Raw genomic sequence first — 21,595 nt, forward strand, 5'->3', positions numbered from 1 at the left:
GGGGTATGGGAAAAGCTAGGCGCCTAAATTGCAGCACGTAGCCACATTATATTATTTTCATTTCCATGTTGCGTGCCACGGCGCCAGCCTCATGCGGGTTTCCCTTTTCACCCTGCTTCCCCTTTTCCAACATTATAAACAAACGGAAAATGCCAACAAAACATATATATATTTTTGGGTAGCCAGAGAGATACCAACACACCAACCGAGTGTCTGTGAAAATGTTATCAAGATTTTTTGTTGTACAAACCAAATTAAAGTAACAGCCAAAGATGCAGATAGTGGACTCTGAGACATTTTGAGACAAAGATTACATTCTGGGTTTCCATCAGGAAAATGAAGAAAATGTTGTCTAGACTCGAACAAAAGTGTTGACCGCAAAAGTACAAGAAGTGCAACATCTCTGCTCAGTCACTGCAAAATTGCACTTACCTCAAAGCCGGCGAAACCGAAACTGAGACTCAAAACCGAAGGCTCGAAACGAGACAAAGCCCTATCGGGTTTCTCACACCTACACAATGGGGGGCAAATGGAACCACGCTTTAGGTACCTAAAAGCTTGCACAATGACCAAAAAACTACAACAGGGTCTTGACTTTTAGGGGGGTTTAAAAAAACATATTTTAAGATATATTCAAATAATTGTGAAAAGAAAAAAATATATTATAAAAACACTCAATATTTCATCAAAACGGTTATCGATTTCATTGACATCTTTATTAAAATATATCGTTCTACATCGATTAATTGAACTAACCAAAAACTTCTTGAAAGATATAAATTTCTCTAAAACTAAACCCTTTCCTTTAATTAAATTACTTGGCTTAAATACAAATGAAAGCATAAATAAAAACCATATCCCCCCTTTAATTTATTCTTCTCCACCTCTGCTCGCACAACCCACTCATACAAAAAACAATAATTTCGTTGTAATACAAAACCAAAAGGAAAACAAAAATCCAACCCGGGGGAAAAAAAGAGAACTTTATTTGCCAAGCCGATGACGACGATGATGTTCTGGGGGGGGAGGACAATGTTTAATGTCGTTGATTACTTTTGCCCGGCATCCAAACAAACCCAAATAGAACACAAAACCAAAGCTGTTGTAGTTGCTGCTGTACTCCTAGTTGTTGTTTTTATCTATATCTTTATAATGGGCGCACAATATCGGTAGTAAAACACAGAGCCGCAGCAATTGAGGTGACACAAGCAGAAACTAGAAACAAAAACCAGAGACTAGAGACCCCCCCTCGCACATATATCTATCTATCTATGAATGTGTATAGTTTCTTTTTATAACCCCATGCGTGTGTGTGTGCTGCAGCCAGAGGCAGGCGGCAGATACTACTCCACTCCAGATACTTCAGTTTACGACCCAAAAGTAAACGCAGCACTGTGGCAGCTACCGCTCAGATACACTACATCTAACGCTCTTTCTTCTTTTTTTGTGTAAGCAAACATATGGCAGAAAGAGAGCGAGCCGACGACGACGACAATGTCAATATTTGCATTGGCCAAGAGATTTCTTGGCTGCTTCTTACCTGAACCTGAACCCACGAAGAGCCAGAAAAAATAACAGAAACATGGAGATAATTGTAATGATGTTGCCCCTAAACATCCGGTCTTTAGCTGATAATCGTGTAAATAATAAAAAATGAAATGAAAACAAAAATAAATTTATGAAATAACCTTTCAGAACTTTGCATATTTCGCAGGTTCTGCTGTCAATTGTGACACAAATTTGTCATTGTGCGCTTTGCTTTTTAATTGAGAACGTTTAGGCCAGACATCTCGTCTCGAGGACCGCCGCTCATAAATCATTTTGGGTTAACATTTTCCCCATAAGTAACGCCACATAAATAAAGGCGCAGCGAAAGAGTGAAATATTTCCCCTACTTCTTCGCAGAGAACAGAAAAGAGAAAAGCTATTTCAGACAGAACGAAGCAGATCGATGCTCTATTAATTCATTAGAGAAGAAATTTGGAACTTAGTGGATATCCATTTAAATTTGTTGGGTTTCGTTATCGTTTTGTGGCTCTATTTCTCTCTGCTGGCTGGCTGGCCACCCCAATGTATCTAACAGATACAGACACACATGCGATGGCATATATAGAGCTGTTAAAAAGGGTCAAACTACTGAACAAATATTGAAAGTCAGCATAGCCCGAAAATGTTGCCATAATCCAAACAGAGAGAAAGAGAGGAGCTGCTGCCAGGCAGTTAACTAAATAATCACATTTAAAAGGCGCCAAGTGGTTCCATAAACAAATATTTGAAGGGAATTTGGAACGCATCTTGTCTGCCGCTGGCCGCTGGCTGCTGGCTGCTAATGGATTGTGGCTCGTATGCAACTGTTAAGTAAATAATCTTGGAAAATTCACCCGATTTTTGGTTTCCATATACCATTTTCTCCCCCCTTGTTTTCGGCGGCTGTGCCAAATCAATTCACGCTGTGCAATTGCGGCAATCAACATCAACATTTCTTCAGGCAAATGAATGCAACGCAATTCAGAGTCGAAATAAAAAAAATTAAGGAACTTTCAACCCCCTGGCACTCCCCTCTTTTGTTGTAAATTCTGGAAACAGTTGCGTCTGCGCTTTTGCTCATTTCGCAGTTTCACTAAACATAAGAAAATTAAATAAAATAAAAATAAAATAAAAATAACAGAACGAATCTTTTGTTCTCTACCAAAAAAAAAAGAAATTCAAAACCCGCTAAGGGTTGCCAGAGAGATCGCACAAACCTAAAAGAACAATGCTTTGATAATACAACTAGAAAGGGGGAGGGGGAAACAGGGAACGCAGAGAGATTAAAAAGGTACCAAATTCCAAATAAAAAGGTAAAGGTTTCTGTATTTTTTATCATTAAAAGAACAAAACAACGAAGAACCGAAGGAATATTGCACAAAAGAGATTAAGTTCCTTTTTCTTTTCTGTTCTGTGGCCTCGTCGTACCCCAGGAAGATATCTTCTCTCCTCGGCAAAGTGAACATTCCAACCGATCCGAGGCCGAGACCGGGGATCCGTGTGCTCCTGCTGACAATACAAACACAAAATACGCATTCGTATCCCAATCCGAAGCGTAACCTTTCATACCTGATTATGAACCATCCTCCGCCTTCATCAGAAAATGCAATTTACGAAACAAAAAAAAAAGCAGGGGAGAGCGGAGACTGTGGAAAAAGGTAAATTGCCTTTTGTAGGGAAAACCCAGAAAAAAGAAATACATATAGCATTGATTGGTATTAGGGCTTAACCTGTTCGGTCTCGGTTAGACTTATGTTACCTGCCCTCGAGGCACCGTTCTGGTCAGTTTCTGAAATGTTGTGACAGGACAAATGTCAAGGACAGACCTCGGCGAAAGGCACTTCATTAATCACGGAAATCATTCAGCTTGCAACATGCAACAAATCAACTCGTCGCATGTCCAAACTATTAGCCAAAATGTCAAGAAACGAGCTCTCATGTTATTCATTTAAAATTACTTAAAACGAAATCACATGTAGGGTGTGTGTGCATATATATGTATTTGGGGCTCCTTTGTCTCATTTTGGGGATCCTCCTCACTCAACAACAAAGAAATGATCAGACAACGAACTTTTACTGGGTATTTATATTGTATATATATCTGCGTATATTCCTCACATACTTTTTGTGGTCTTTATTTTTTTGTTCATCATTTGCATCACATGTTGCTGGTTGGTTTTTAAAGAGAAATTATAAAGCGTTTCCTTAGCTGCATCATTAGCAGCGCCAACACCAAAAGTCGCCTAACTAAGAGGATCTTCAGCGGAGATATATATCGGGGGGAGAAATAAAGAGAACAAAAATATAGGGAAAATAAGGAAAATAAGGAAAATATCACCCTGCGCCGCCTTCTGGCTGGCGTTGGCGTAGCGCATTTTACGCAGTTGCTTAGTCCAAATTAAAGTGAATATATATATAGCATAGCGGGAGAGTGCCAACGAAGAGATATATCTATGCAATCTATCTATATAAAATGCATCGGCATCATCATCAGCAGCAGCAGCGGCAGCACAGTCACAACATCAGCAGCAACAACTGCGCCAACAGAAGGTACACTCGGGGAAATAAGGATCAAAACTTTAAGAAATTAAAAATCTAGAAAATATATAAGATTAAACCTTACTCTTCAGAAGGTTAAGGGGTTTTAAAATGATAATAATTATATGAAATAATTGCTATTTACATTTTCTGACCCTTTTTTGTGTTCAAAGCTTTATAATTCTCAATCTCTTCTAGCTATTACAACCCTATAACTTCCTTCTTTGTAAGAAAAATCACTAACTTCTTCTTTTTCTGTGTACAAGTAAAAAAGTGCCAAAGCCTTATATTTTTAGCCCCTCTTCTGGGGCGAAGAAAACGACGCGCTCTCTTGCTCCTCTGCTCGTTTGTTAAAATTCGATGGGCGAATGACATTTTTGAGTTATTTTTGTCAGCCCGACAACGACAACGACGAAAACAACCACAAATATACAACCGACACAGCCAAAGAACTCAGCCAAAACTACACTGAGCTGAACCAAAACTGAACTGAACCGAGAAACAGAAAAAAGAAATAAATAAAATCCGAAATAAAAACGAAAATGCAAGCGACAACTTAGTTGTTGACGTTCGGTGAATGATCAACAAATGTCAACTGCAAGAGATCATATCATTCAAGGAAGATTTGTCTTGGTTTCTCGCTGATATTCTCAACTTTTGAAGGTGTGGAATCCGGATTTAGAACCTTTTTAAAAGGTTGAAATTCTTTAAAAAGATCTCCCTATATATTTTAAACCATTTAATATTTATTTAAATATTTAGAGTTAAGAGCTCCCACTGCACTCGTTAAGAAGATGGTCTCCTCCTCTCCGCGTAACCATTTGTTCAGAGGCGTTGCGTCAACTTTATGTGACATTTCATTGACAATCTGACAAAAGTCTATCAAAATCTCACCCAACCGAAAACGGAGAGACGGACCGGACCCGACCGGGAGCATCTTGATAAATGTGTGGTGTGTCTTGACTCTAAGTTGGTGTTCGAGAGTGTGTTGTTTTATGTTGTTCTTGCGGTTGTTGTTGCTCGTTTTATTGCCCATAGCAGGAGCCTGTCAAAATTCCAAATGGACCATAAATAAAAACATCATTTTTATAATATTCAACTGGGGGCGTCATCATCATCATCGTCGCCGGTTGTCTCTCCTCGCTGCTGCAGTTGTTGTTTGCCAAATATATAAAAATATATAAAAACAAACTAAAGCAAAACCGAAATGGAGCCATTTTTGGCATCATCATTGGGATCTTCAGAGATCTTCAACTGACTCGTAAAAATAGCAGCAGACTAAGGAAACTGGGGAGCAGGATGTAGAGCAGCCGCAGCAGCTACTTGCAACATTATAATTTGTATGTTAAAACATCGTAAATTATTTAAATGTCAGTGTGTGGCAAAGTTTCCTGGCCTTCTTCCTTTTTTTTTCTTCTTCGGTTTTATGAACTCCAAATAAAAAAGGGGGCGGCGGTGGAAGTGTCAAGTGTGGGCAGCGCCATTCTCAAGTCACATGGCATATTTGTGACATATGTTGCCTGGCTGCCAGCTTGCCGGGATGCGGATCTCACTGGAATGGGATGGGATGGGATGGGATGTTGCCTTGTTGTCAGCGGGACAGACTGTAATTAAGTGCAGGACTGGCCCCGCTTATTGAGAGAGAAGAAGCCGGAGCAGAGTGGAATCGATCCTCAACGACGATCCTCCACTCGGGGGTAATGTAATCCGATCATTTAGCGGCTTGCTTCGTTAAGTTCGTGTGCCGCGATTTGGCCTCTTGTTGTTTTTATTTTTATTTATATTTATTTAGTGGCCACATGTGGGCCATATGTGTTTCCGAAACCCCTACCCCTACCCCAATCCCAATCCCAATAGCAATCCCAACAAGATAGAGAGAGCGAAAATCGTCTCCGATTTCAGCTGGAGTTGGAGCCATTATTCTTACCTGTTTACTGAACATTGCAATATCCTCGTTGAACGATTCCGACGAACAGACATCGCCACCTTGCACCCCGGGCTCCCTCGGCGTACATGTGGCCAATTCGCACTTCTCAAAGATCAGCGCCAAAAGCGGGAATAGCGGATGTCTGGAAGGTACAATAAAATGGCACATATAAAATACATGAGAAGAAGTTGGTCAAATTTCAGGACGTTTCTGATTAATGCAAATGAGCAGCAGCTGCAGAACTGCCGGTTAAAATATAACAAAATAAACTTGGACTTTACAGAGAGTTAAAAACAATAATACTTAAGTAAATTAAAGTTTATGGCTGATCGTGAAAGTTGATTAAAGACCAGGTTCCAAGTCAAATGAAGATCACTCAAGTTACTAAAGTTACTGTTTATAATTTCTATATATATTTTTTAAATATTATTTTCTACTTCAAAATCCCATTACTTCAAGTACTTTCCTTGGGTCTTTTATTTTTCTGGATTCCCTTTAAAGGCTCAGGACATTTCCTGTCCAACAAAAATGCAAATGAGCAGCTGCTATTTCCTTTTAGTATCTTTATCTGTATCTGTATCTGCATTTGTAGCTGTATCTTGGACTGCACACACACACAGGAATAATCCCCCTCTTCATGCTGACGGATTAGTTCCAACAACTCAACATGATTTGACCATTTTTTTGTGTTGTTCTCCATGCCAGGAGTAGTTTTCCCTGCCCAATTTCTCAATTTCGTAGTTTTTTTCTTCACGCACAAATTGCACCTGAACAAAATTAGGCGGGACTACGGCTGACCAAAAAAAAGAACAGTGAAAAAAAGGGAAAAGAACAGAACCCGAGAACCCATTAGATGGCACAAAAAACTGACCCCTAAGAGAGGGGGTGTCGACCTGCGCTTAACAAACTATTAATAAGAGTCCGACCGTCCCTCCGTCCTCGTTTCAGGCTTTTACAGTTGAGTGCGTTTTTCGCCTGGACACCAAAAATAAAATATATAAAACAGGCACTCAGTTGCGATGACGTGGCGAAAAGTGTGAGCAGGAGCAGCTGAAGAGTTTTGGCTGCCAAGAAGGTGTTAAGCAGAGCTCTTTCTTTCTCTTTTAATTTCGGCAGGAAGGTGCCAAAAAAAACTAATAATCATAATCATAATAATAACAGGTGCTCAATAAAGTCATATATATAATCATTCATGTTTGTTCAGACACTCGAGACAAGGGACAATCATCAAACAGTCATCAAACAGCTGATTGAAGGCCTCTCCTCATAAGTCATTCATGAAATTCCCTTTCAAAGCAAATATTTGCACAAAAAAATGCAGCGAAAAAAGCAAAGAAAATCGAGGGGAGCTCGATGATGAAAAAAAAACTGAACAAACAAGCATTTCAGGGCACTCAGGCAGCTGGCAAAACAGTTGCAACACATGAAAATTGCCAGGACACGCAATGACACACGAAGGCGGCGATCGGGTTAGAAAAAAACGAAACCCCAGGAAAAAAACACAGAGAGAAGAAAACCACAATTTTGGCAAATTAACACCAGAACCGCAACTGCAGCTCATTTTCGATGGATATATGGTTGGTTGGGTTCCGTTTCTGTTGTTTTTTGTTCAGCTCTTGGACTCCCTAATGCCTAAGCACGTTCATGTTCCGTGTGCGTCACTAAACACCTGAGACACACCCCCCAGAAGATAGACATTTTAGGGCCTCCTCGGCAACGGCAAACCCATAATTTTGTATTTTGTGCAAAACGCAAGAGGATCACGCCCATTCCTATATAGGATCGCCGGCTCGCTTCTTCTGTGGATCATGTGTTCTCATCCTTGTTCCTCTTTTGACTGATTGTGAGTTACGCGTGGCGTTAAAACGATGTCGACTCCCTCCCTCGCTCAGGTGAAAACAGGTGGCCAACAGGGGCTGGGACTATGCCGAACATGCCAAAAATTATAAATCGTTAAAGGGGCTTGGGATATTGATTAGGGAGTTCTTAGTGGAATGTTGAAACAGTTGGACAGTTCATTATATTCCTATTATACAACTGACCTCAATAAAAAATATGGCTCATAAAAAAATATAATTAAAATTGGAACCAACTTGTATGAATAACACCTCATAAATGTTTTTTAATGTACTATATTTCTCAGAATAAAATTTAACAGCCTTGATTTGTAAATTCTTTAATGTGATCTTTAAATGCTATTAGACTATTTATTTTTAACAAATCATAAAAACTACATCTAAAACTAGTTCTGAAATGTATAATCTTTATTTTAATTCTACAAAACAATATATTTATATATATTCTAAAACTGATACTGTGAGTGATCTTCAAATGTTCATTGAAGACTGTTTTTTATTCAGCTTAATCAATGACAGCTACTTGACAGCATTTAGTTTTTTTTAGTGCCATCACTTCCCACACTTTTCATTCAAAACATTATTTTATTCTAATCATAATAGAACTCAAGATCATCTTGGGGTCATCTTGAAAGCTTTTTTTGAAAGGATTGTTTGCTTGGCAAATCATTAAATATTTTAGTGGTTTTTTGTACTGATTTCTCGCAGTTATATACTCACTCATAAATGGCATCCTTATCACGTTTATGTACTTCGGGTATTGCGCCCATTAGGTGATTACCGACCGGCGATACATGACTAGGTGTTCCATGACCCCCGGCCCCCGAATGGTAGCCGTGCATGCCCACTGTGGCCGCCGCCGCAGCCGCGTGTGTCATATGCGGAGAGTGGTGCGAGGGGAGGCCCTGCAGTCCGGGCGGTCGGTGTCCGGCGTGTGGATCGTACATGGCCGCTGCGGCGGCACCGGAGTCCATGCCGTAGCCGTGTAGGCCATCGTCATACTGAAGAAGTAGAGCAGAAAAGAAATAATATAGATTAGTTATATATAATTAAATAAATTTAGGAATATTTTTAAAGGTTAAAAAATTCTAAGAGTGTTGTTATCATACCTAAAAAACACTTCTAAAACCCTACTAATTTCTCTAACTGCATTGAAATTAGCAGCTACATGAAATCTTCACATATTTAAATATATATTTTTCTAAACTTAAGTCTCCTCTTGGCCAGCAAAAAGAACATGCCGATAAACCAAATTAAAAAATAAAATTAACAAAAAAACACAACGAACCCCAACAACTGTCGACCTTGTGATTACTTTGCCGCCGCTTCGACATTATATGGATATATACTCAGGCATTTGCCGCCGACACAACCCATACATACATTTAATATCTATACATTTTCGGTTACCTTACTTTGTCTCGGCGCTCGTCTTTTCTTTCAACGTTTTTTGCATATTAATTAAGCGCCAAAAGCAGCAGACGATTTTGAATATTATCAGTTAATCTGTCCAAGTATCTGAGTGCTGTGTGTATTTTGTTCTCTATATCTATCTGGCCAAAAAGTTGTACAACAGTTGTTTGTAAGTACATACATATTTTTTGTGATTTTTAAAGCCGCGCAATTGCAAACTGGTTTGTGTGCAATAATAATAATAATAATAACACCAAAAGCAAGTAAGAAATAATTTATGTTATTTATTTTTTGTATACTTCTAATTAGTAAAAGTTCAAGTAATGCAGAGAGAAAAGTTTGGTAGAAGTTTGAGGACTTAGTGTACTCTTCCCAAATCACTCTTTATATATCTCTTATTTGGACTAATTTTTCCAGTGTATCTGTGTGTGAGATTTTTATCATTTTGTACTCAAGTGGCGTCCGTCTTTCTGAAGATACACTCTTCTTCCCAGCTCTTCGCTTCTCCGTTTCACACTGCATAATTTGAGGGAACACGAAGAAGACGTTGACAAAAAGATTTTTGTGCAGCGACAAGAAATGATGGGAGGATGGCTCCTTACCCTTACCCCCTCCCCTCTTCATCAGCTCAAGTTGAGGTTGATTTTTTATCAGCCTGGAAAAATCTTTGACACTAAATGAGCAATTGACTTGCCGTTGAGAGTTGAGGAGCGAGAGCAAACCAGTTGAAGTGCGAAAGGGGGAAGATTTTTAGCGAAAATGTCAAGGATTTGCACCTGGAGGAAGGAGGTAAAGATATACGAGGCAGGCTAGCGAGAGCTAGCGAGCATATCTTGCAGATACAGTAGCCGCATCTGTATCTAGACTTTGGAGAAATAGTGCAGAGGCAGCAGTGGCAGTGGCAGCTGCTGCTCGCAGGTGGCTTTCAGACAAAAATGAACAAATATAAGAGAAGCTACAGCTACGATTGTCAACCTTTGAGGTTGAGAGGCAATCCTTGAGATACACACCAGAGATTAGTTTTAGCGGGGCGGCCAGTTGGTGGTAGTGGTGGTATGCCGTCTGTCGTGCTGCCTCCGTTTTGGCGTCGTTTCTGTTGCTGTTTGCACATGCACGAGATACAAACTCATAGATACAGACTTGTCCGGGTTAGTCAGTTCGTTTTTGGCCGGGTTTTTCGGTTCGCTGGGGCTCGGTTCATGGCTGTTAAACTATAAAGTTGTTATGCTAATTTTAGTGTTGGTGGCAGCGGCAACCGAACGTCGCTTTTTCTTAGCCTTTTGTTTTTGTTTCTTCGATTTCTTAGCCGCAACTCTCGGCGGCTCACTCAGGCCTTAGTTCGGTTCGGTCCGTTTAGAAATGAGGAAATTGTGGAGCAAAAGCCGTGGCAACAAAGAGATCTTGAAAATTACCACAATTTGTACTTGTACATAAGTAATGTGGGAATTTGAGACCCCAATTTGGTAGAAGAAGACGACCGACCAGAGGGCCCCCAGACAATGAGGAGTAAAAATCGAACAGGCAAATACACTTAGGTCTTTTTGGTTTGGGCCAACTTTGATTGATGATCTCTAGCCGGGGCTCAGACGAGACTCGACTCGCTCTCTCCCTATTTTCCCTCTTGTTGTTTAGTGACCGAGCCATTGACCTTGTTGAATGGGGGGGAAAAGCTCGTCGGCGGTGGGGAAAAGTGCGGATCAATAGCAGAACCAACCACCAAAAGCAGTCGAGGCCCATGGTCCTGATTTTGACAAGTTCAGCGTCGAAAATCCTTCAAAAATTTATGACAATCGCTGTGGGTGGTGTTGTGTGTGTGTGTGTGGCTGAGTTTGGTGCTCAAAACTGTCAGTGACAGGCGCTGAAGGAGCTACGATTTCTGTTTTTCTGTATTTTTGGAGCAGCCTTTTTTTTCCAGGGGGGAAGTTGCGTTTTCCAGCTCTTGTCCTAGTTGCTGTCTGTCTGTGTGTGTGTGTGTTTGTGCTTTGCGCCATAAGTGTGTGTTTTTGTCGTGTTTCGGCGACATTAAGTCATTGCTAAAAGCCAGTCAGCCAGCCTACTACTGCCAACTTTAGCCAGCAACAACTCAATTGTACTTCTTTTTTTTAAGGCACAGCTTTAAGTGCTTATAAATAGGGGGGGAAATATGTAGATTTTAGCTTTAAGTTGGGTTGCCAGTACAAGGAAGGAAAATTTGTAATAAGGTTGTCCTTTGGGTTAAATTAATATTGAGAATTTAAGGCCTAAAGTTGTTGGACTTTTATTAAAAAATATTTTTTAAATTAAATGTGTAATAACATATGATTTTATAAATCTTTTACAATTTATTCTACATTTTCTTTATACTTTTTTTCTAAAAATATTATTTCACTGTTAGAAATTTGTACAAAATCGATTTCATTAGAAGTGTCATCTTCTTTAAATATTTTAAACTTAAACTGACAAACCAAAATCCAAATTTTACACTCCTAAATGCAATTTTGATTTCCCAAAAAGATCACAAAGGTAAAGTGTAAATGGTAAATGGTGGCTTTAAGTTAAGGCCCCCCCAAAAATGCAAACGAACAGGTGCGGGTGCAGTAACGAAATTTTGCGTGAACTTGAAACTGAAAATGTTGCACAAACCAAGCCAGGAAATGGCCGCACCAGCAAGGACATTTATGGAGGGGCTTAAATGCCTGGAAACAGCAGGCGAGTGGGAGTGGGCGTGAAGTGGGGGTGTGGGCTTTATCTGGCGGCGCCTAAAACTGACCAAAAACCAGACGCCAGCGGCAGAAGAGTTATGAATGCGAGTGCAAAAATGCAGCCAGACCGTAAAGCGAGATGGAGATACTATATATACATATATGCGTGCGTGTGTGTGTGTGTGTGCTTTTGGCCAAAATGGTGACAATGGCCGCCATTATACATAGACCACCCTCCTCCGCCCACTCCTGGCCCACATAGAGGCCTCAATATGTTTGGTTGTACAACCCGACTTCGTTTATCGATTTCTTGCCTTCCTTTCGCCCCTCAACACTTTTGCTTTTTTTATTCTTTTATTTTCATAACCTCCCCGAAAATACCAAAACTACAGAAAAGAAGGAAACCTTCTTAATTGCGCTGGCGCGGTCGAAGGCCTAATCAAAATTAATTGTTTATCATGTTGTATTTGAATTTCTTTCTTTCAATTTCTTCTGCCTCTATATATGTATATATATATTGTATATCGTATATATATTTCTCTATAATTCTTTCCCCTTTTTTCGGTTTTTGGCTTTGGCTTAATTAGCAGACGAGCCGCAGTTGTAGGTGTGTCCCTTCGAACCAAGTCACGCCCAGCTTTTTAGCTTTTTTTCCTCTTTTTGTTTTTGTGGATGCCTCAAAAGTTTTTTATTTGGTGTTAGACAATTAATTTTTGTTGCGTGCCTTGGTGTTATTTTAATTTACAGTTGCAGCAACAACAGCAACCCCCCAATATTATTAACTTTTATTGCTTATAATAACAATATTATCGAGCAGGCAAACATCAAACGTCAACAGACGTCGAAAACGTGCGCTAGTTTTTTTTCGTTTTTTTTTCTCCTCCACTTAATTTATGTCTAAAAACAAATACTTAAAACAAGCAAAATATATGCATAAATTTTAAAGCAGAAAAATTAGATGATGCTCGGTAGCCAAATTGAAAGCGACCAAAGGCAGCGAAAAAAAGAAATCTAAATGAATTCTTTGGCGTTTTAACATTTATCAAAAATCAACAACAAATGACGTCAGGCCATGGCATTTATTAAATTAAAATGAGCCGGACACAAAAAAACTGGCAGATGATTAACAAAAAACCAACAGAGCAGCTCAGCAACAATAGCAACAAAAAATATTTGTCCAAAAAGGTAAACTCAAATACAAGCAACAAAAATATTGCAAATCAAAAATAAATCGAAAGAAAATATATATTTTTAGATGATTTCTGGGAATTAAAGAGCTCACCAAAAGGCGAAGACAATTTAATGGGCAAAAATTTAAGGAAAATCATTTGAAATTGTTTTAAAATTTAAAGAAAAATGTGGGAAAAATGGCAGGACAGCAAAAATCAAGAGCAACTTTTAAAAAAAAGTATTGCAAACGAAATAAATCAAATAAACTCTTTTCTTGGCCAACTTCTTCAACTCTTAAACCTCCTCAAACTAGACGAGCTACAAAAAAATTCCTCGCTTTCTCAGCTATTTAATTAAATTGCTCTGAGAGGACCTCTTGCCGAACAGCGCCAACTTTCCTAACAAAAATTCCAAAGAGCGGAAAGAAACAAAAGTCTTTGGGAGTTGGCAAAAGTTACTCAAAAATACGAAAATAAATTGCGTGCTGATGGCTCATTTAATTTAATGAGCGGCGTGCAACTTGTCTAAATGATTTTTCTCTACTTTACAACACACACCAAAAATTGTTGGTTTTTTTTCTGCTCTTTGCCCCGCATAGAGGCACTTTTTCATAGGATCCAAAGAGTTTTCTAACCCAGAAACAGTAATACCATTTTATATCGAGTCGAAGAATATTAGCGAATCACTTTGACTTAATGTTGGGGAAATTACGAGTAAAAAAACCTATACTTTATAAGACGATTTAGGCGTAAATGTAAAAAGAAATGAAACTAATGAAAACACTTCCAACGGCAGCAGCACAGCGGCGACCTCGTCAAACTTGGCAACTATGTGTTGTATGGCAAAAAACCAAAAGATACAACAACAACAAATGTTAGGAAAAAAATAATAATAATACTACAACAACTATAGCACCAGCAGGCACCGCCGTCGACCCAAGAATCAGGCACGCAATTTGATCATTAAACATGAAGCTCTTTAGCACACGGAAAACAACATTGGGAGAGATGGCGGAGAAAGAGCGGAGCCCATGTGGATATATACTAGGCCCCATATAGAGTCTGGTTCACCCGGTGCCCCCTTGCAGAAATATGCATATGTAATTTGTTTATAAATATTCCTCTCAGCCGCTCAATTTTCGCTGGCATGTGAAGTGTCTGCAGAGGGAATTCTCAACCCAACCCGAGATATATCTGATATCCGCCAGATAAGAGAGGCGAGAGGAGAAACTCTCTTCCCCTGGAGCCGTGACTCATGGCGAGGAAGCTGGGAAGACCAGACCAGAGAATTGCTCACTTAATTAGAGAAGAATTCGCAGTGAAGGTTAGAGATTGAAATGTTGGAGAATGATAAGGAAATGGCAGAGAAACATAATATATATTTTTCCTATCAAGCTGGAGAGGCTACGAAATTAATGAAGTCAAACATTTTCCAAGGTTAAAATTTTTTGTAATTTTTATTACTTTAAATGTATTTTTCTGCTTAATCTATCAAAATTTACAGGTGAATTTAGCATCTCATAAAAATGAATATTCCTTTAAAATGTAATTTCCTCTTGGTCATTAAAGATCCAATGTTTCCATTAACTTTTGGCCAATGTTTTCAGCCACTAAAGTAAACCACAATATCGTCGGCTGTGGCATTTTCCACTGCTCCACTCTCCTTGATCTTTTCTATTTCGAATTTACTATTTCTAAAGCCAACAACACAACAACAAATAAAAAAAAGAAATATCTGAACGAGAGAACTGAACTGAACTGAACACACGATAGACGAATTATATTTTATGCCACAAATTACGCTGCGGTTAACCTTTAAATTAAAATAACACCAAAACAATTTTTGTGCTGCATTTTGCAGGCGTTTGAAATGGCAATGGGGAGGGGTTAGGGAGGGAAAACTGCAGCAGCTGCACATTGCACATTTTTATACAAATTGCAATTGCAATTGCACATTTTTTTTCTCGCAGACTCTCTTCTCGTTCCTCTCTTTTCGCTCTGGCATAAAATAATCAAATTAAATATATATAAAAAGCGCGAAAATTGCTTCCCGCCATTTTTCCCAAAGAGAGAGAATCATGGAAAATGATAAAAATAAAATTGTAAATAATAAAACCGCGAGAAAACACAGTGTGCAATAAAATTATATGCATCAAATGCACACAGAGACAGGGGGCAGCCCGTATATATCTCGAAAAATTCATTTGATGGAATTGAAATGGCGCGGATTCGGGTAAAAGAGCCGCAGGAGAATTACATGGGCTACGAAACGGGTTAACACACACACACACATAGGGCGGTTGGGTTGGTTATAGGGGGTTAAGAGCAGAGAATCGTGTATTAAACCACAGGCGTAAATTTATTCGCCAGTAACGCACACACATAAAAATCACCACTGAAAATTCCCGCGGGCATTTCGCATTTCATTTCGTTACGTTTTCTTTTTTACTTTTTATTTTTCCATTTTTGGTTTTTTTATATATTTTTTTTAATGCTCACTAACACACACACACACACACACTGGAGTACCTGCGCTAATTGGTAACGCACACTGTATCTGCATTTGTATATTTCAAGTCTTTTTGCTCTGTTAATAAAAAATCAAGTTCACTTCTCATGTCCATGATAATCAATTGATAAAGTCTAACTGCGATTTGGTAATAATATTTAAGAGAGTGGGAGAGCGCCACAGAGAGAAGGCGGAGACTGCCGGTCACCTGATTAGCATATAATTTATGATCCAGTTGGATTGTAAAAATTATTATTACCTTTAAGCAAAGGCGAGAATTTATGCCGCATAATATTGATGGAAACAAGATTGTGGCAGAGGACTTTTTGAAGTGATGAACTTTTTTATATAGGAAATCTTTTAATCTAAAAAAAATTTAATGTTTCTGTGAAAGAACCTCTTAACCAAGAACAGCTGTTTGCTTGTTTTTGACCTTTTGTTTAATCGAATATTTTAAATTATTATTAAGAAAATCTAAATCTTTTCAATGAAATATTCAAATTAACTGAGAAATATTCCAAGAATTTTGGCTAAACAATGATTTACTAAGAAGACATTTATTTATTTTATTATCAATCATTTTTAGAAAATCCCAAAGCATACAGAATACATTCTTTTTTACTAAACATTGTTTTTAAATGTCACAGGGTCTAAAAAAAAACCAAATAGATTAATTTATTTCTTATATTATCTTGAATTTCTTAAATGGCGTACTCTCCTAAAACAGAATTCTTTAAAATGCGATTCACTTTATCAAACATTCTTCGTACAACACCCTGACTTTTGGATGCCTACAGATTCAGTTAATTACATAAACTTGTACGAGAAAATGACCCGCATAAATCAAATGTGATTTCTTTCCTACTCCAACACACACAACGCACAACACACACACTCGATCTGGATCGCTTGGTTAAATTTCTCGACTCGATAGGGCTCTATTAATAAATAGGAACTGTGTGTATTCCCCATTGAATTGATTAAAATGGGGAATATTAGGGAAGGTTTTAGGCAGCCATGCTTGGGGGCCAAGAAGCTATAATAGTGACTTGACGTTAAAGAGAAGTCGTGTGTAGACTTATAGGGAAATTTATTTACTAAAAGTAAGAATTTTTTAAGCATTATCTAAGTTCTGAAACTCAACTAATAGGTGATCAAGTTATTTTTTATTTGATAAGTCAATTTTCAGATGTGAACTTAGTGAAATTTTTTGATTTTCATAAACTTTTGTTGATTATAGTATAATATTTATAATCAAAAACCAAATGTATTTAGAGAAATTTCTTCACTAGCAACATAGACTATATAAATATGTGCCGTCGGCCTTTGAAAACTCCCCAAGTAAGTACCTAAGATTTAGTTTAAAGGACTTTGCCGTCGCTATCTTGTACTTATGATAACAACACTCTCTAAGTAAAACCTACTATATATTTCTTGGATTTTAAAATGTTACTACTTACCCTGGGCTGAGCCATTAATGCTCTGGGAGCGACGTCTAACCCGATTTGTGCCACTTTTGGAGTAGAACCGACAAATTGGGGTCGCAACACACAAATCGACGTCCCGCTCCGACGCTTCTACCTTCTGCTTCGTCCTGCGCCGCTTCCGCTGGTACTTTTTGCTTTAGGGACGCTCTACTGTACTTTTAGGTTTTCCAGTTCTTTTTATCAGTTTAGTTGGAATTTTTGTATTACTTTTGTTTTTGTATTATTTGTTTGTTTGGATTTTATGTTTGCACTTTTACATCTAATTTTGGGGAAGCTTTTTGTGCTTCGTTCTTCTCTTCTTTTTCTTTTATTATTATTTCACAGGCACATTTGTTTAGATTTTATGTATTATTATTACGTTTTTGTATACTTGTTGTTGTTACGCGCGCGATTTGTTGTAGGAGATCTGTTTTTTTTTTTTTTTGCTTAAAGTTTTCCTTTTTCGTTATAATATTTTATTTACATATAATTTGTGTGTTTTGTTTGGTTTTTCTTTTTATATAAAAATCGTATACAATTTGTTGTTAGTTGCCGTTGCTGTAGTTATAGTTGTTGTTGTTCTTGGTATACTCAAGTATTGTTGTTGTTGCTGCAACATAATTTTTGTTGATTGTTGTTGTTGGGTCTTGTCATAAATCCATGGCTCGTCTTCTTCGTCTCTCTAGTTTTCCTTGCCGTTTTCCATTTGGGTTGGACTTTTCCTTGGGATTCTTGTAGTTGTTGTTGCTTGTTTTTCGTATACTCTTTTTCCGTATTGTTGTTGTTTATTTTGTTAATTCTCGTATAATATGCGCACTATTTATCACAGCTGCTTCTACATACTACGTTACTAGAGTTAAACAAATGAAATTGTTTCTTAGCAATATATTTTTTGTATTTTGAAATTTTTGCTGTTTTGCGACGGCAAAAGTTTGGATGAGAGAGAGAGTTGGAGATATTGCGGGGGGATCGGCGGGATCCCCTCGTCTAAGTAGCTGCCCCCTTTTCGGCAACAGAAAATATTGAGTAGTTTTTCTCTATTTTCTTTGTTTCTAAATTTTCATTCAAAATTGTTGTTTTCGCGGTAACACTAAAGAACGTAATGCATCACGTAATGCTAAGCTAGGCTGTACGGGGAAAAACGCGCGCGATTTCCAGGCGTAGCTTTTCGGTTGTTGTGTGTGGTTTGGTGCTCGCTTTTTGTGTGTTTTTTATAACGGCAATAATAATAATAAACTTCACCGACGGCAACAACGACGACGACGACGACGACTACGCTCCGTTTCTTTTATTTCCTTCATTCGCTTACGACGAAAACGGTGAACACGCAGAGAACGCAGAACGCAACACAGAGACACGTCGTATCACGTTGGCAGCGAAAAATACACTGTGCGGATACGCGATACACTGTGTGTCAATCATTCGCCGCCGCCACTGCCGCTGCTCGCTCTCTCTCTCTTCGGCTCGCTCTCGCGCTCTCCCCCTCACACACGCTCACATGCAACAATTGTGCCATTAAGCGCGTTCGGGCCATAACTCAGACGGTGCAAGCGAGACGAATATAGTGCGTTGTTTATTGCGCAGACTCCGGCGAATTGCCCGCTTCGCTGTTTGCGGCGAGAGAGCGCAGGCGCTCTCATCCTGGCGATGACTGATTTGTTGGTACGCCTCTCTGTCATGCACACACTTGTCACAGTCATACAGGCCAACAGACACACACACACACACAAGCACACCCACCCCCTCTCACCGTACGCTGCCGGCGTCGACTGCGCTCTTTTTGCGCAACGTAGCGTTTCGCCGCGCGTTTGAAATTTATTTGGCTTTGGCCAAAAGGAGACGGCTTATAGGTTTTTGGCCGCTGTCGGCGTCGCTGCTGTCGGCCGGCGTCGCAGTGCGTGGCGTTGAAAATCAGCAAAAACCAATCCCATTTGTTATTTTTCGCTTGAGTGGCAGTTGGCAGTTGCTCTTGCTATTCTGGCTCCAGCTCTCTTTGGCTTTCGCCGCACCTTTACAGGTTGCGTTGCGTTGCGTGAGTGGAGAGAGTGAAGAAAGGGGCGGCAGGCAAGAAATACGGCTCCTTCGCCGCTGCTCCAAAGTCTCCTTTTCTGTTTTGAGCGCTTTTCACTTGTCCATCAGCTTTCGCTCAAGGTATTCGCCTCGCTTTTACGCTCTCACACAGATATTCACTCTCCTTCACAAGCACACACACACACACTCGGAAATAAATAGGCAACGCCTTCGAAGAAAAGCAACTAAAACGAGGAGTAAAAGAGAAGAAAACTGACAGCTTTTTTGCCTTGCCATAACGGTGATCTGGCCACTTTGCAGGACATGATCCTGCCAGCAACAATAACAAAAGCACAAACAGCTGTTTTGTCGGCAGGCGTCTCTTTCTCCTACGCTCTCTCTTGCTCCCCTTGGCGCGGCAATAACAAATAGCGCGGCGATAAATTGCCGAAATAACATTCAGCGAAAATTGCATATCCTGCAGGTCACTCGTCGTCGCTCCTGTCCGGCCCTGTCCCGTTTTATCCTGCTCAGTTTTGTTCTGTTCCGTTCTGTCTGCCCACGGTGGCTCAGCTTTTATTTCTAGGGATTTTTAAAATTCTCTTACGGATTGGAAATGATAAATAATCAGGAATTGGATCCATTGGATGGTTTAAAATTAAATAATTATTATTTAAGATTAAGACGGAAACCTTTTTAAATTTAAAAGTCCCTTAATTTAATTCATTTATTTGAATCTTTAATAACGAAAGAAACATAATTTCAAAATGATAATAAAATCCTATTGGAATATTAGATTACGATTACATTTCTTTGTATAGAGAATCTGTAAGATAACTCCTCATATCCCTTAAGATGATTAAGAATATCCTTTGCTAGTTGATATTCCGATTGTCCTTTAAAAGCCCCTTATTCAGTGTATTCAAATTTTCGGTTTGCAATATCTGCTCAGTATTGTTGCTATTATTGTTGCTGTCGTGTCGTCGTCCTCGTGGCAGTTTAAAAAGCAGTTAACACATATTCCCAGGCAATTTTTCACCAGCGTATTTTTGGCTTGGCGCTGCAGTTGGCCATTACGCCCGAAAGAGATGGGAGACAGAGCGAGATGGCGAGAAAGAAAGCTTGGCCGCCGCCGCCGCCGCTGCTGCTGCCGTTTTTAGGAAAATGAAAAATAGCCTTGTTTGTTTTCCGGCGCGCGCGCTCGCCAAAAAGGATTTCCCGTGTCTGTTTTCCCCTGGTCAAAAAGATGATGTTGCACTTAATCTGGTTGCCATTTCATCTCCTGGCAGATATCTTGGGGGGGATATGGAATCGGATCAGGCGGCCATATATACAGGAGGTCTGTGTCCTGTCAACACTCTGACAAATTTATGAGACTTTGATTGATTTGCGGTCGCCTTTTTCGCCCGATTCTTGTGTTGTCTCTTGTGCGGCTTCTTCGGGGGACAGCGAGAAATCAAGTGTAATTTATTTATTCATGTCCGCAGCGAAAGTCAAATAAAATCGAATCAATTAAATGCAATAAATTAGCGGGCTTTAGTGTGGGAACTATTCGGTGTTTCGCATCTCAGCGGATCGATCGGTCTATTCAAAAGAGTTAAAGTTCAAGGTTGACAACTACGGCAATCTTGTTTAAAATAAAATTGTTAATAAAATAAACATTTCTTGGAAAACTTGTATGTTTTAATAAATATTGATAACAGAAGTCACCTAATAATCTAGGAAGATTTCAAAGACTATAGGAAACAAATCATAAATCATTTATACAACATTTATTTCATTTTAGTTTTACAAATATAAAATTAAAAAAAAACTTTAAAAGTAAATATTTTATAAAGAATGGAAAACAAAATAATTTTTGGTGATTTTACATCGATTAATATGGAAAATTGTTGAGCTCTATTTGAAAAACTGTAATTTATTTTATAGTTTTCTTTTAGAATAAAATTTTAAATGTATAATTTCATTTGTAAATGTAAAAAAAATCATAAATAAATAAAATATTAATAATGCAAACAATTGCAATACACATTAGCTAATTTATTTTTATTAAAATGTTATTATAAATGTAATTAATACACGAAAATCTTCAATTAAGGAAAACTTTCGCCACAAAAAAAACACAAAAACAAAGAAAAACCTTCGACAACCCTCTAAAAATTCCCCCGAATCTCCGAGTCAAGTTGGAATTTAATTTAATATTTAGAACTTTTGCGAAATTGAAGGGACCATGAAATTTAAATCACCAAAAAAAGAGGAAAATATAATCAAAAGGCGAGCAGAAGAGGTGGCAGAGGGAGGCGGAAAACCCCACCCACTGAGCGCAAAACAACACAAAAAAGAAGCAAGGCAAAGGAATCGACTCGGGAAAACCTCAAGGAAAATTGCATTTGGAAACTTCCAATCCCAGACGAGCGAGCGAGAGAGGGCCCAGAGTGGAGTGGAGTGAAGAGTGAGTGAAGGGGGAAAGCTCGGGTCGGGCTCTCACTCACACCAATT

At 38.8% G+C, this 21,595-nt stretch overlaps 1 protein-coding gene across 3 annotated transcripts in view; it reads right to left on the reverse strand.

Annotated features, from left to right (window-relative positions):
- hth (Meis homeobox homothorax) overlaps window positions 1–18,469 on the reverse strand; it is a 115,201-nt gene extending 96,732 nt beyond the window's left edge. For all 3 annotated transcript variants that reach the window (XM_017170995.3, XM_070286356.1, XM_017170998.3), the window contains exons 1-3: window positions 17,081–18,469; window positions 8,569–8,849; window positions 5,993–6,134 (exon numbers count right to left, since the gene is read on the reverse strand). In XM_017170995.3, the coding sequence (XP_017026484.1) occupies window positions 5,993–6,134; window positions 8,569–8,849; window positions 17,081–17,095 (438 nt within the window). In that variant the 5' untranslated portion in view covers window positions 17,096–18,469. The remainder of the gene's footprint in view (window positions 1–5,992; window positions 6,135–8,568; window positions 8,850–17,080) is intronic.
- Window positions 18,470–21,595: the final 3,126 nt, after the last annotated feature.

The sequence above is a fragment of the Drosophila kikkawai genome, chromosome 3R, assembly GCF_030179895.1.
Source record: "Drosophila kikkawai strain 14028-0561.14 chromosome 3R, DkikHiC1v2, whole genome shotgun sequence".
NCBI lineage: Eukaryota > Metazoa > Arthropoda > Insecta > Diptera > Drosophilidae > Drosophila > Drosophila kikkawai.